The sequence below is a fragment of the Zootoca vivipara genome, chromosome 13 (assembly GCF_965207765.1).
Source record: "Zootoca vivipara chromosome 13, rZooViv2.hap1.1, whole genome shotgun sequence".
NCBI classification, from domain to species: domain Eukaryota; kingdom Metazoa; phylum Chordata; class Lepidosauria; order Squamata; family Lacertidae; genus Zootoca; species Zootoca vivipara.
In genome coordinates, this window is record NC_142596.1 from 50,232,009 (window position 1) to 50,247,657 (window position 15,649).

The window sequence follows — 15,649 nt, forward strand, 5'->3', positions numbered from 1 at the left end:
TTGTGGGCAGCTCCCCAGCAACTGCACTACTTTACTGCCATCTTCCTCCCTGCTAAGACCAAAGCAGTGGTATCGGTGTCTGATGTGAAGCCAGAGCAGAGGACGGTTGTGGGGAGCTGCCCCAACCTGCTCCTCTGTGGCTCATCTTCAATGTCTGCTACCTGCACTGACAGCTCACTCACCCACCTACCGGTACCTGCCTGCCTGCCATTCTGCCATCACGCCACAGTTGGCATGGCTGCCTTTGGGTGACAAGGCAAACTGCAGTGTGACAACATTTTTTCTTACAAAAATATGGCAAAGTAAGATTGAAAAGATTCTTATAGATGGTAATAGATGGTATCTGAAGAAATGTGCATGCACATGAAAGCTTATACCAAAAACAAACTCAGTTGGTCTCTTAAGGTGCTACTGGACAATTTTTTAAAATTTTGAATAGTTTTATATTTATATTGGTGCGAAGTACAGCGCGGTTTAATCATCAATGTCATTTGAATTAACTAAGATTCCTTTGGGCTCATCATGCATATCAAATTAGCTCGCATTTTTGCTCTCTACACTTGTGGTCCCAGAACTGATTCAACTGCAATTTTAAATATCAGTTACCTATTTCACAATAAATACAATCCCTGAAAACCATGGGTGAAGATGCCTGTATCACGATTCTGAAGTGAGAGAACAGTTTATATTAATTGTGAGATAATTTGCAGTTCAGGAAGCAAAAGCTACCACTCAGTGTTAGAATGACTGGCTATCATCTGCTTTAGGAAAATGGAACCACACAACAGTCAAAGTAGCTTTGGAGGGTGAGGGAAGGTTAATGAAGTACTATGGAAGTTAAGAGATTATAGGAAGCAGCAATGCGGATTTCAGCTCAGCACTTTCTAATATTGTTCTATCTTTGGTCTCCCCCTCTGCAAGATGTGGGGTGGCTACAAAAAAGGGGCCTTTTCTGAAGTTTATGGGATGCTCTCCCCAAGGAGGCTCACCTGGCACTATTTCATTTCATTTCATGTTTATACCACTTTATATTTTTGTGAAAAAAAATCTCAAAGCGGTTAACAACACATTAAAACATCAAAGTATACAATCAAGGCAACATAATTAACAGGAAACTAAAATATTATCTGAAAGATTTCAAAATAAAACATTGCAGAGGGGGTAAACTACAGAATGCACATTCAACACAGCAAAGTTAAAAAAATCAGAAGAAAACATTACTAAAGGAAGTAAAGTATAAAATGCACATTTAAAATCATTTTATATCTTTAGGCACCAGGCAAAAGCTTTCATCTATAACCAGGCCTTTGACCTTTAACACTGTGACTCTTTGGAAGTAGTTGGTATTTCTTCTTCTTTTTTCCTTTTGGTTTTAATGTATCTATGTGGTGGTTTTGGTCTGTTTGTTTGGTCACTTTGCTTTCCCTGGATAAAGCAACCAACCAAGATGAAGAAGCAACAAATTCTATAGGGGGGGGGGCAGAGGAGCAAACCTCAGTGATTTCATTTTGACAGACAACTCATCTCTTAGCTTTGGGTATTACAAACTGGAAAGAAAAGCCACCTTTAAATGCCTGCTTTTCCACACAGGTTGGCAAAACTGTTCAAGAGTTCTGCCCTCTTGTTTTCAGCCTGCCAATTAGTCAGGAGAGAAATTTTAATCTGAGATTATAGTTTAGTTAATTAATCATACCAATTAAACTTCACAGCCCTATCACTAAGGAATTTGATTTTTTTCCTTCCTAATTAGATGGACTTGGTCTCTTCTCTTCTCCCCGGATGCCCTGAAAGGAGGAGAGGAGGCTCACCTCAGTGCATTCACTTCCTCTCCAGTGATGAAGACGCTCTGATGATGGGCGCTCGTCTGGCTCTTCAGCACCTGTAGCTCTGCCTCCAGCTGCAAAGCAAGCAAATGGATGCAAGTGAATCTCTGCCTTTGTTTCCCACTCCCCAAAGAAACATAGATTTACATAGGAACACGTAGATACAAAAAATGATGGAGGAGACAAGTTGATGGGAAGAGTATAATCAAAGGGAAATTGTGTCCGTTCCTGAGTAAGCAGCAGGCCTGAAGGTTTGAGTAAGCACCTCCTCACCTGTCATGCCTCACCTTGGTAAATAAGATGCCAAAACACTGCTTTATGGATCATACACTACTGGTTAACTAGAATAGGGAGACTTATTCAGGGTATTCTGGCTAGTGTCACTTCCAGGGGGGACAGGATCTCTGCAGTAATTACATTTTAGTGGCATCTGTACAGTAAGCCCATAAATTACACAGGAGTTAAGTTCTGGGGGTCACGCCTGACGCCAAAATCTTGCATAGTCAAAACACATTGGAGGAAATTGTGGGTGGGGTTGCCATCTATCTATCTTTGCTAAGCGTGTAAAGCTGAATGCACACAAATGAAATGTGCATAGGTTCTGAGTGTATAGTAATCAAATAAATGTCTAGAGCAGTGTTTCTCAACCTTGGGTCCCCAGCTGTTGTTGGACCTACTCTTGACTACTGGTCTTGCTAGCAAGGGATGATGGGAATTGTAGTCCAGCAACAGCTGGGGAGCCAAGGTTGAGAAACACTGGTCTAGAGAATGCTGAGGGTCCTCAAAACTGATCTTCCTCTAAAAGAAAATGGTCTGCCACCAAAACTACTACTCCATCCAGTTCCTCCCCTTGTGAATATAAAAGGGAGAGCCAAGCCAGAAGCTTCCCTGTTTCCTCAGTTCCTGGAGACAAATAGGAACAAGATAGTAGAGCCTCAAGGACTAATGCACCTGCTCTGGGCTCTCCAACATCTTGCACCACCAAAACAAACAGATAGACAGACAAATAAAGAACCTATCCTCGTGATGCTGACACAAAACCCTGACACGTACACTAAGCAAAAGAATGGAAAATCATTATCCTTGCTTCTCCCCCCGCCCAATGTCTATGGCAGCAGTGTCTCACATCAAATGTAACTGACCTATAGAAAGGACTCTATGAACTGAGAACAGGGATGTTGTATGTACCCTTGCTGTCCATGAATACCCTGCAATAAAAATGATTTTTAAAAAAATGCACATACCCCCTCCTCTGAAATAAAGGCATGCTGAAACAGCATTTGCCTCCACATATCTGATTAAACTCTGACAAGAGAAAATGTTTTGGTTTGACCACAGATCACACTGGCTTGTCGGACATCTGTCTGGAAATTTTAGGACACCCTTCAATGCCATCCCAACCCATCCCACCCAAGCCAAAACAAATACTGTTCTTTCCTATTCCGTTTTTCTCTTAGCCATCTGCTATTTCTTTAAAGCTCCACAGAAAAATGTAGTGTTTTCTGCACACGTAGGAAAACAACGAGCAAGCGCTGCCCTAATTAGAGATGCAAACCAGGGGAAAAACCACACACCAAGGGCTCAGTCTTCAGCACCAAGGGAGATAAGCTATTAGCATACAGTATCCTTCAGCAGTGCTGGCGAGACTCACACAGCATTCTAATTCCACACTGGAGGAGGAGTGGGTCCAAGTGAAGCCAGATGGTACTAGGACTTTGGCTTCATTAGGCAGGGCAAGAAGGGTGGGTGGGGAAAGGGCAACTTGTTGACAACTGTAGAGCCATTCCTCGTCGTAGGAAGCAGTCAGAAATGAAGCTGCCAGAGCATATCAAAGGCTTGCAAGGCATAAAGGAAGCAGAGGCATAACTGTTAGAACTAAGAGTGTGGAAAAGAAATGGCATCAATAAGGGCCTGTTCTGCCAACAAAAAAGGGGATTCAGGATGTTCCATCCCCCCCCCAAAAAAAACCTAACTTCTAATTGCTTCCCAAATCCAGTCACAACAATGGAGAAGGGTGGGGAGTACACTTGCACCTGTATCCCCACTATATAAAAATAAAATAAAATAAAGTTAATGTATATTGGCTGGCCGATAAGATTATCACAGCAAGAAACATTTCTCTCAATTTTCTGATTACAGAGCTTCTCTCTTTCCTAGCACAACCCATTACAGATGGCCAGGATAAAGCAGGTGCCCTAGATAATTCCAGGGATGTGAATTCCAAGGCATCAGGCCTGGAAGGAAACTTTCAATTTCACCCCACCTTTCTAGCACAAAGCCATTTATTATGTGCTTTGTCTTCCCATTCCTGCCGAAGGTTGCAATGAGGTTTGTTATTATAGTTCTGTGCTGTTCTCTGGTCTGCGTGCGGACAGCATCCAAAGATGCAGCGCCAATAAATAGGCTATTTATCATTGGCTAAGCGGCCTCAGCCTTGAGTCCAAGTGCCACCTGCTCTCTTGACATGAGCAGATAAATTGCTCCTGGCTCCCTTTAGAGGAAAAGGCAAGGAGTTAGTAATAGATTGCTGTGGCTTGTGATTGTGTGTTTATGGCCAAAGGAAGGAGGCTGAGCATATTATTAAAGTGTGCATATATGTGTGGGAGGGAATAGCCTGTACACTTCTGAGTGATACAGGGAAGGATGTTAACATTGGAAGGATGCTAACAAGGCAATGTCTACCCCCAAACAAATCCCAATGTGTGGATTTGTGTTATAATGGCTGTTTTTTATATAATATTTTTTGTCTTTTATGTGTTTTATGTGTATCTGAAGAAGTGTGCATGCACACGAAAGCTCATACCAAAATATAAACTTAGTTGGTCTTTAAGGTGCTACTGAAGGAATTTTTTTAATTATTGATATAGTTTGTTATTTATCTTTTGCTGCATATTGCCTTGGGCTCTGTCAAGGAAGGTGATTCACGGATCCTATAAACAAGTAAACAAGGTGTTATTAGTGGTGCTAACGGAAGCTGCAATTTCCACATCCTCCCTCCATGGCAAAAAGACTTGTTAGTATAAAAACAAACTGCCCCAAAGGGATTATTACTTACCTGATAGTCTCTCAAACAGAAGATTCCATGAGGAATTGGTATCACATTTGAAAAATGGAAGCACTGTTTGATAATTTATTGAATTGCAAGATTTCATCTTTGGACAAATTAGAAGCCTAACGCTGTGAGTGGATCACCAATCCCACTGAGTTGATGAATCACTTAACAGCACTCCACAGCTCAGAATCAGCCCCCATTACACCTGCTATACTGAAAGCTATTATGGACAGCCTATTCTTTATATCAGCCAAGGCCTTTATGACATGACTAAGGGCACATCCATAAGTAAAATCCTAAGCTGTGATACATGTGTAAAATGAAAGCAAGATGAAGTGTTTTGACCATGCAGTACAGTTTTTGGACTGTGCTAGAGAGTATTCTGTTGGCTTCACCAAGCCACTTCCGCAATATATGACCACTCTCCATAAATGCAAGACACACTGAGTGTTTGCATCTTCTTATAGTATGAGAATGTGAATTAGGTCCTGAAATTGGCCAAGCCTGTTACTTTAGAAACTTCCTGCCCTTGCCTGCTCAACAGAACAAGACCTTCTGCCTGGACAGAGGGTCAGAAACAGAGGAGAAAGTAGCAGCAGATCCTGAGGGAAATAAAGTGGATTTATGGGAAGCTGAGCATATGAGCAAAAGAACAGCAAGCAGCTATCTCAGGCAGAGGGATCTTGGAGGGATCTTGGACCAGATTAGATAGAATATCACTCTGAGGAACAAAGACTTAAAAAGGAAGTTGCTGCCAAAATAAAGGTTACCAAGATTACTGGGGCCCACTAAATTTCCACAATGAGTATGCTGTGAATTTATTAAATCCCTGTGGTGGTGCGTGTTTTTAGCTCCGTCGCACTATGGTCTGTAACTGGTAGAGAGCTCCCTAGTGCTATTCTGCTTTCCCATGTCTATGGTATCTTCCATTACATAACCAGAATCAGTCGCACCTTAGAGACCAACTATGTTTGTCATTGGTATGAGCTTTTGTGTGCATGCACACTTCTTCAGATACAGTGAAATAGAAGTCACCAGTGTATCTGAAGAAGTGTGCATGCACACAAAAGCTCATACCAATGACAAACTTAGTTGGTCTCTAAGGCATAGCTGCCAAGTTATCCCTTTTTTTAAGGGAAATTCCCTTATGCTGAATAGGCTTCCTCGTGAGAAAAGGGAAAACTTGGCAGCTATGCTCTAAGGTGCTACTGGAAGGAATTTTTAAATTATTATTATTTTGTTTTTTTGTTTTGACCAGAATCACACACTGACCTGGCTCACTCCTCTACTCCTCCTGCACTGCCATGAAGCAAGTTAGTCTGACCTGCTGCAACATCTGAATCTCTCCAAACAGCCAAAAGCAGAAGCCAAGGAGCAAAGTCAGCAGTTGGAAGAGCAATTAACCCATAATGCTATTATACTGAAAGAGCAAAACAAGCAGTGTAATAGCTCCATTCTCCATGTTACTTACTTGCATTCATCCACAGCATATTCTTAACTATAGTTTAATGTTATGTGCAAACCAGGCCACCGTGTCAAACTTATGTAAGGGCCACTCATTTCAACAGAGACATTAAAATGTCACTGGCATGATTTACTCTTTCTTTCCTAATCATGCTTAATGTTGTGTTTGCTTTTTTGCATCTGCAGTACGTTCAGCTGGCATTTCCAGAGTGCTATACAGAATGTCTCAAATACATTTCAGGAGTGGTAAAAGGAAAATGTTTATTATTATTTTTAAAAATCCAATATGCACCATATTGTACCTACCAACACTGAATTTCATCTAACAGTTTGCCGAACAATGGGTAAGTGGTAGGAAATTGTCTAACACTCTTTAGTCTACTTCCAGTATATTTATCTCACATGGTTTCTATCATTTCTATTAAAGAAGATGTTAAAACAAATCTTAAAATGTATGGTCCTCTATTTGGTGAGAATGTACCATTCAGGGCCAACCTCCAATGCTAATCCTCAGGGAAACAATAAAACCAGAATACTTTGGCTGGATGCACCAGAAATAATATGCATTTCGGCAGAAACCAATAACATTTCTAACATGACTGGAAGAATAAAATAATAGCATTATGGGTTAGCTGTTCTTGCCTCATCCATTTCCACTTTACCTGCCTTTTGAGATGGACATACAGAGTTAGTTTACATTCACCTAATGGGGACCATTAGTTTGAGACTATCCGACCTGATCTTGGGCAAAGATCCTCCATCTGAAGCCTGAAAAAGTTGTCTCCTTTAACTTGAAACATCAAATTAATCTAGGACTTGATGTGTGCAAAATGGGCTGTGCAGTAAGATGTGGGCCATATGTGTGTGGCTGCATCTGAGTTGAAGCCTAGAGCTAATTCAACCCTATTCCAGATGCAGGCCTATACATTTTTTCACTCCTTACCTCTCAGTTACATTTATTTTATTCCCTAACTGTATCCGTGCGCCCACAAATACTTGCACCATCATTTCTTATAACGTTTTTCTTTTAATTTAGCAATGTGTTTTGTTTTGTTTTTTTAAAAAATCATTCCTCCAACTTCCAAACAGTGGAGGCTGGCCCTTTTGGGAAAGTAGGGCAGTGCCCACCAACCTCAGTCTGCACTCAGCTAGCCCCACCTGCCTGCCTTCTTAAACTTATCCAGTCCAGGGGCTGGCCCTGGTTTTCAGCTTCCTCTTCTGTAGGTAGAGGATGAGGGCAAAACTAAATTAGTTGGCTCTGTCATTGCCTTTCACCCCACTTATCCTATATAATAAAGTCCCTATGTCTCTGCATCCAGATTCCCTGTGTCCTGTTTTCTGCGCTGAGCATGTGCCCCAGGGACACAGGGATTGGATGCAGAGACTGCACGCACACACGCTCTCCCCACCCCACCCCCCACCCCTCTGCCCTGCACTGGCTCAATAAGCAGTTAAAACAGAGGCCACCAGGTGGAAGGCAGGAGCAGGCAGCAAGGCCCCTAAGCAGGGCAGGCCCTCTCTCAACGTGCCCAAGGGCCTGAGGAGGAAGCCAGGACGACCAAAAACCGAGGCCCCGGCCTCTCCTCACCAACAGGCCCAAAATGGAGGCCCAAGCAGCGCAAGATAAAGCAGGCCACCAGTGGAAGGCAGGAGCAGGCAGCAAGGCCCCTAAGCAGGGCAGGCCCTCTCTCAACGTGCCCAAGGGCCTGAGGAGGAAGCCGGGATGACCAAAAAATCGAGGCCCCGGCTTCTCCTCACTAACAGGCCCGAAATTGAGGCCCAAACAGCGCAAGCAACCGGGAGACCCCGCTGGGCCGGAACGGCCAGGAAAGGCGTGGGGAGGCCACCGAATGCTCAGCGCCAACCGTGGGACCCTCAGAAAGTGCCGGGGTGGGCGCAAGCCCCCCGGACGGCAAAGCTCCCTCCCGGACGCAGCAGGAGACTGAAAAACAGCCGCGGAGGCCAACAAAAGTAGCGGGAGCCACCCCCACCCCGAAAAACTGGGCATACACCCTGGAGCAGCCGCCCGGGCTGTCCAGGAGCCAGAATTCGGCCACTGGGCCCTGGCAGCAGCAGCGCTATTGACGGGGAAAAATTAGGAACCAAACGGCAGGCGCAAAAAGCGCGCGAAAACAGGGTGGGGAGGGATCCGCACTCCAAACACAAGCTTCGGAGGGGGTGAAGGAAGAAATACCCCCCGCACCCCCCAGCCGAGCCCGGGCTGTAAAGGTAAAAGGGGGGGGGACTTTGGCTTGGGGTTTGGGAACGGGGGGGGGGGAGAGAAAATTAGGGATAAATTAAGGATCAAAGGGATGGGGGGAGGAACAATCAATTAGACAAGGAATAAAAGCCCCCCACAAGCCGCTGCCACCGAAAAAGGCCGAATGTTCTAGCGCCCGTTTATTAAACGGGCTGAATGGCACTAGTTGTTTCATATCCCTGCATTCTGCCACACCACTGCTTGCATCCAGAGTATGGTAAAGGGTGCAGGCCAGAAGCTAAGTGTGATGTGCTCGTCTAGCTCAGTTTGTTCCACAGTGCCTGCTGCATCTTGTCATCCATAAGGAATTAGAAATTGGAGCACAATACATTTGTATTTGTACTTGAACTGCTGCTCTTGTCTTCCCTTCTGCTTGAACTCAGAGCTTAGTCTCAGAGCAAAGTCTCAGTAGACTTTACATGATTCTTTTTCAAAGTACCTAGATTCGGGCTGCCAAATGACAATGTCTTCCTTTGCCTAAGCACAATGAAAAGTTGTCATAGTAGTCCTCTTTGGCTAAATATAGTAATATCTCACCTGCACTCCAGGTGTTTTCAGCATAATTCAATATGCATTTGCTCAACAATAAGTCACACCAGATTCAACAAGAGGCATGAACAAAACTGATGCTTTAGATCGCACATAGACATGCAACACTAGCAAGGTAGAATAACTCTGTTTGCATATCCATGTGCTCATGTACGCATGTGTGTTTAATTGCAATTAAAATGCAGTTTCCTCACAATGCAGCACCTTGAATGGTGTGTTGATAGGTACTTATTTGCTTTGGCTCAGTTCATGAGTTAATTTTTTTTAATAGCTTCAGCTAAAAGTAGAGTAGCCACCCCCACTCCCCACAGAGATATCCCTTTCTAGTTACTTCAAACTGGATGTCTCATTATCAGATGCAACATCTCTATGTGGTTCCCCTGTGGTATTTGTAATTTGGTTACATTGTTCTTTACCAGGGTTAATAGGTGATCCACTGCTAACCTCGAATACCTCAAATGTGTCTTTACCTTTTCTACGGGCACCAGCTTTCTCGCACTTCCTACTGAGAGGAATTTCTTGTAGCACTTAAACAAAACAGCCTACTTGAAATTGGAGTTGAGAGGAATGAGTAGATCTTAAAGGCATCTGATATGGTTACAGTCAATTAATGTGGGGTTTCGATGAGCTCTTTGACTAGTGCAGGGGAAAAACCTCAGTGAGTTGGCTCAGGCATCTCCCACTATTGTGACTAAAATAAACAAATGCCATTTGAGTGGCCATGGTAATACATTACAGGTCAGATGTGATGGGAGGGTAGTTAAGGGAATGAGAGAGAATTCATGTTTGTTCTTTTCTTATACAGTGGTACCTTGGGTTAAGAACTTAATTCATTCTGGAGGTCCGTTCTTAATCTGGAACTGTTCTTAACCTGAGATACCACTTTAGCTAATGGGGTTTCCCGCTGCAGCCGCGCCGCTGCCACACGATTTCTGTTCTCATCCTGAAGCAAAGTTCTTAACCTGAAGTACAATTTCTGGGTTAGCGGAGTCTGTAACCTGAGGTACCACTGTACAGCAGAAGGAGGCAGAGATAAACATGCCCCGTTATGATTATCAGGGAAGACTCCAGGGTAGGCCCATCGCTATGTGGCTGAGCACATTCTCTGCATGCAGAAGATCCCAGGTTCAATCCATGGTATTGCTAAATAAAAGGATCAGGTGGCAGGTTGGGGGGGGGGAGGCTCCACTTGAGAGCAACTGGTAGATGGGGCAAGACTAAATGAGATGCCACTGGTGCAATTAGCAATTACCATATTTTTCCATCTATAAGACGCCATGTATAAGATGCCCCCTATTTTGGGGGGGCAACAACCAATTGCCAGTCCACCCTCAGCACTATTCGTGTATAAGATGCCCATTGATTTTTGACATTATAGTGTAGTAGATGAGAAGCTGATTTGTAAGCCAGGATTACTGAGAAATAATGTGTGGTGAGCACTGATTGATATACATTATACAAATTATTATTACAATTTCCCCAAACTCTTGAGAATATAGATTGTTTATTTCTTAACTAACATGAGGCATTGCAGTATACCTGATGGAGCATCTCCACCCCCATCGTTCAGTCCAGACACTGAGGTCCAGCTCCGAGGGCCTTCTGGCGGTTCCATCACTGTGAGAACTGATGTTACAGGGAACCAGGCAGAGGGCCTTCTCAGCAGCAGCGCCTGCCCTGTGGAACACCTCCCATCAGATGTCAAGGGAATGAACAACCATTGTATTTTAATATTTTGTTGGAAGCCGCCCAGAGTGGCTGGGGAAACCCAGCCAGATGGGCGGGGTATAAATAATAAATTATTATTATTATTATTATTATTATTATTAAGTATTACACAGCATCTGGAAGCATGTGTGCCAAGGGTGAAAAATCTTAAGATTATATGGATCACTAAATGACTGCACAGTACCTTGCCAAAGATTGTGCTATGCAAATGCTGAATCTTATTACTGGAAAAGTCTGTTCCTTTTGGCAGGTGGTGGTGCATGTTTGAGGTTGCTTGGATCGTTGTGCCTGTGGTAACAGATAGAATCATACAGCTGGACAGCGCCTCAAAAGTCACCTAGTCTAAACAGTGTGTCGATGAAGGAAACCCACTGCTTCAGCATCCTTGCTAGGTAGCCAGCCAGCTATCTTAGCAAATAGGTAAGTTTATGTGGGAAGGAAAGATGCTCACAGAGCATCACAGAGTGGTTTATAAACTAGAAGAATTTTTATGATGGCCCTGATGTGGGGAAGGGTTGCTTCCTGCCTCTGGATGTGAGAGAGAAACTGCCGTATAAGCAGTATAAGCAGAATCCTCCGGGGAGCTGGAAGAAGCCTGGTCAGAAGGGGGGCAGCTGCCCTAGGCAGCCAGTGGTGACAGCTCCTCCTCCCATGGCACTTTATTCGTTTGTAGCAAGCGCTCCTAGTAATTACGCCTCTTAATTTAAGAGAGCGAGTGGAAGAAAAGAATATAAATTCATGTATTAACTTTAGAAATTGAAAATGGGTAGAGCGAGCCTTCTTTCCCGGAGAATATATTTGAAAATGAAATAGAGTGACATTTGGTATAAACTTGAAAAATTGCCCTCTTTTAAAAGCAACGGGGGGGGCACACAATCCATGCTATATGTGAGAGGAGCTGAAGTCAGCATGTATGGTATGTATATTCAAATATCTGTGTCTGCACTATACATACACTATAAGCAGCAACCTGCTAGAGGAAGCATTTAACTCTCTCTTCATGCTAGCATGGAAACTGGTGTGTTGCTCCATGCCATTAACCCAGATTCTAAATCAGCCTGATTCAGTTTGTTCTTATGCTACTGTTGAATTGCTTTAACCATCACTAAGTACTTCTAGTGTGAGTGAAGGCTCTAAATGTCTTGCCAGGCAGGGTTCCCGTTCTTTTGCACTTTCAAATGTTGTTATCCCTCGGCAAGTGGAATAAACAGGGTGGGAGGCTTATGCTGCAATATATGTTTTGACCCAAGCAAAATGTTCCTTATCCCAGTCAGGTTGAAATTTCTATGACTGTTGCAATTATCACATAATGGGGTGAGCATGTGAATCCCCAAATGTGTAACAGACACAAAATAGATTATGTGAATGCAGCCTTGACTCTGCAGATGAGTGGAAGGGATGTTTCTATCTGCTTGCCAGCCCCTCCCATATGCCCCTTTGGAGGCAGAAACCTGGAACCTGGATTATGACCCTAACTGCCAGAGTCTGCCATAAACAAATCTACATTACCCCTAGACTGTTGTCTCTTGTTGTAGGACTGTAAGCTACTTTAGGAGACAGACTTAGCTTAAAAGTGTGGCGTAAATGTAAGAAACATCTTGCTAATGACATACACACACACAGGAAATAATTCAACCATTTCTATTAATGCAGATTTCTTTTCCACCCTTTGCTAAGGTCTTAGGCTAGATCCTAAGTCTTTAACAAACTTAAAATTAAACAGATTTGCTCAAACTAAAGATGTTGTTCTACTGGTGGAACTATTGATGTAATTCCTGCCACCCTAGTAAAATGTAAATAAAGTGCCCAACAATGCCACCCATAAATGCCTGGAAGTTCACACACACACACACACACACACACAAGCAGAGAGTCTATTGCAAACATTGTAAAAAGTTCAACAAACAACAGAAAAGGGCTGAGGAAAGATTTCCAAAAGCTTCCTTGAGAAAGAGCAGGGTGTGTTTTTTTTAAGGTCAAAGATAAATAAGAAGTGAATTGTGTAGAGATGGCATGATACTTGGAAGTGAAAGGCCATGTTTAACTACAAGTCTCAACACAATTCAAGAAGGTATTTAAAGCCATAAATATTTAAGTGCACATAAACCAGGCAATCTTGGGAAGAAGAACTCTATGCTCAAACACACAAATGGCAAGAGAAAGTCACATAGCCAGTGCTATCCTTCCTCTGGCTGAAGGGAGTTGTATTCCAAAGCATCTAGAAAGCACCAGGTTGAGGAAGGCTGGCCCATGCCCTCCATTCTCAATAATCTTAATGCAGCAATGTGTCAAGGGCATAGCCACACTGCAAAGGGCGAAATGCACTGCAACAATACCCCAATTCCCCATAGCATGTGTGTGTGAAGATGCTGTCACTACCAGTAAAGCATGAACAGCAATGACTCCTCTTACCATATCCACGGTAGCAAAGAAAGTTGGGCTTGCAAATATTTGTGGGGAACTATTTCTAAAAAACAACAACAACCAACCAACCAAAAAAACCCACCCACCATCCATACCAATACTAACCAAATTCTATGCCAAGAAAACCTAAATTCTATTAACTGTATATAATCATGCAAATTTGCATGGTTTATTCAACTGTTGCTTGTCATCAACACGGGGCAAAGAGATCTGCAGGGCTCTAAAACACTATCATCATCAACAACAACAATCCACTAAGTTCTGGAAATCTTAATTAAGACACTCCTTTGGCTTCCCAAATTTCCCCAAACCACTCACATATATTTCAAGCACTCTCTAGCCATAAAGGCTATAATTACCTTATTTTGCTTTTAATGCAAGCTGATTTTTGCATAGAATACATTCTAAAATAATAATAATTCCATGCTCAAAAGAAGCACACTTTATATGCATACCTCTTCATATTTTGACATTTCATACCCTGCCTTCTGATCAAATTATTTGAAAAGGCAGCTCATAATAGATGACAACAGGGGTGATGAGCATTTTGGGGTCAATGGGTCCAACTGCCTCTTTACCAGGTCTCCCGAGGTTGCATGCCAGGGAAGGCATGGTCAAAACTAGCATGGCCACTAGAATGCACACACAAAGGCAGTGAACTAAGACCTACACCCTTAACACAGATACCCTTTAGCAGAAACATGGTCTCTGCCACTGATATAACTGGCAAATATAGTAGGTGGCTGGCAGACAAAGGAAAGAAATACATGGTGAGCCAGCAATTCACTACCCGAGGGTTATAGCAACAGAAACACATACAGCCCAGGAGCACTTTGGCCTCAACAACTGGACAAAGGAACAAGTGTCATCCATCTCGCTTGTGCAGTCCCAGGGCAATCAGAACAAAGCTCTTTTTGACAGGGAGTAAGAACTGTGCAAGATAAAATACCCAGTTCAATCCCTGGCATCTCCAAGTAAGGCTTGAAAAGACCCTCGCCTGAAAACCTGAAGAGTTAAACAATGTAGACCAGAAAAGGGGAGCCTGTGGCCCTCCAGATGTTTTGGGACCCCAACTCCAATCATCCCCTGGGCATTAGTCATGCTGACTGGGGCTGACAGGAGCTGGATTTTTTTTATAAAAAAAAACTTTATTTCATTTTTTTAAAAAAAAGACAAAACACAAAAACAGAACAGAACAGAACACACAAATAACATATCATCAAAGTCAAATGATATCAAACAAATAATATCAAATCATAATACATCATAACAACTCATCCTCAAATCAAATATAAATTAAATCAAATTTAAATCATATATTAAACTAAATTTAACTCATTCGAACAAAATTAACAATACTAAACAAAAATAACACTGGACAATAATAGAGACCCCGACCTTTAAAAAAATAATAATCAGGGCTCTTAAACCCTCTACTTCCCCCCTCCCCAGGAGCTGGAATTCAACAACATCTGGCGGGTCACAGGTTCCCCTTTCCTGCTGTAGTCAGTACAAACTTAGAAGGAACCATGGTGGACTTGGTATAAGTCAGCTGCCTATGTTCCTAATTTTAAAACTTTTTCTAGTTCATGATTAGGACTGGGGTGACTTTTTTATTGATTTTATTTGTTTGGGTCATTTATATCCTGCCTTTTAGAATAAAAGTTTGCCCCTTGCCACAACATTCTCCCTGGGAGGAAGCAGATACAACTGGGGAACATCAGGAAGGACTTTCTGACAGTAAGAGCTATTCGACTGTGGAACAACTCCAATTAAGCAGAAGTTGTATGGTCATCTTGCCATGCATGTTCTAATTAAGATTCCTGCACTGCAGGGAGCTGGACTAGGTGACCCTCAGGGTCCCTTCCAACTCTACAGTTCTATGTGGTGGAAATTAAAGAGCCACAAGGAGGAACATGAAAATAAACTATGCTTAGAAACAGTGCTAAAATGTACAAATCGTTTTTGGGACTCTCGCAGCCCCACTGCTGTCAGCCGAGGAATTGGACTGAACACCAAGTGGAAGAGAATAGGGTACAAGATCCTCTGCAAAGATGCCACAGCTGAAAGCAACTCCAATAGGACAGGGCCTGGCAAGAGCTCAGAATGAAGCAGCCTGTCTTTAGAGGTTAATGAAATATTCATAGATGAGTAAAAAAATTCTCCTGACAAGCCAGAGCCTGTAATACAACAAAGAGTTGTCAACCTCAATTAAGTGATTCCAAATAGGGAGGGGGAGGGCGTTAATAATTTATCAAAAGGTCACAAGTAAAGTGCCTCCGCGAGATCTCTCTGCCTCGGAGAGGCAACGCGGCAACTCCTGGAAAAAAATACCTGTCCCAATGGGAC

The 15,649-nt window shown here is 42.9% G+C and overlaps 1 protein-coding gene across 2 annotated transcripts in view; it reads right to left on the minus strand.

Annotated features, from left to right (window-relative positions):
- The window catches only part of MAD1L1 (mitotic arrest deficient 1 like 1), a 482,869-nt gene that overhangs the window by 232,077 nt on the left and 235,143 nt on the right, over positions 1-15,649 (minus strand). For both annotated transcript variants that reach the window (XM_035130662.3, XM_088656937.1), the window contains exon 14: positions 1,809-1,897. In XM_035130662.3, coding sequence (XP_034986553.2) covers positions 1,809-1,897 — 89 coding nt within the window. The remainder of the gene's footprint in view (positions 1-1,808; positions 1,898-15,649) is intronic.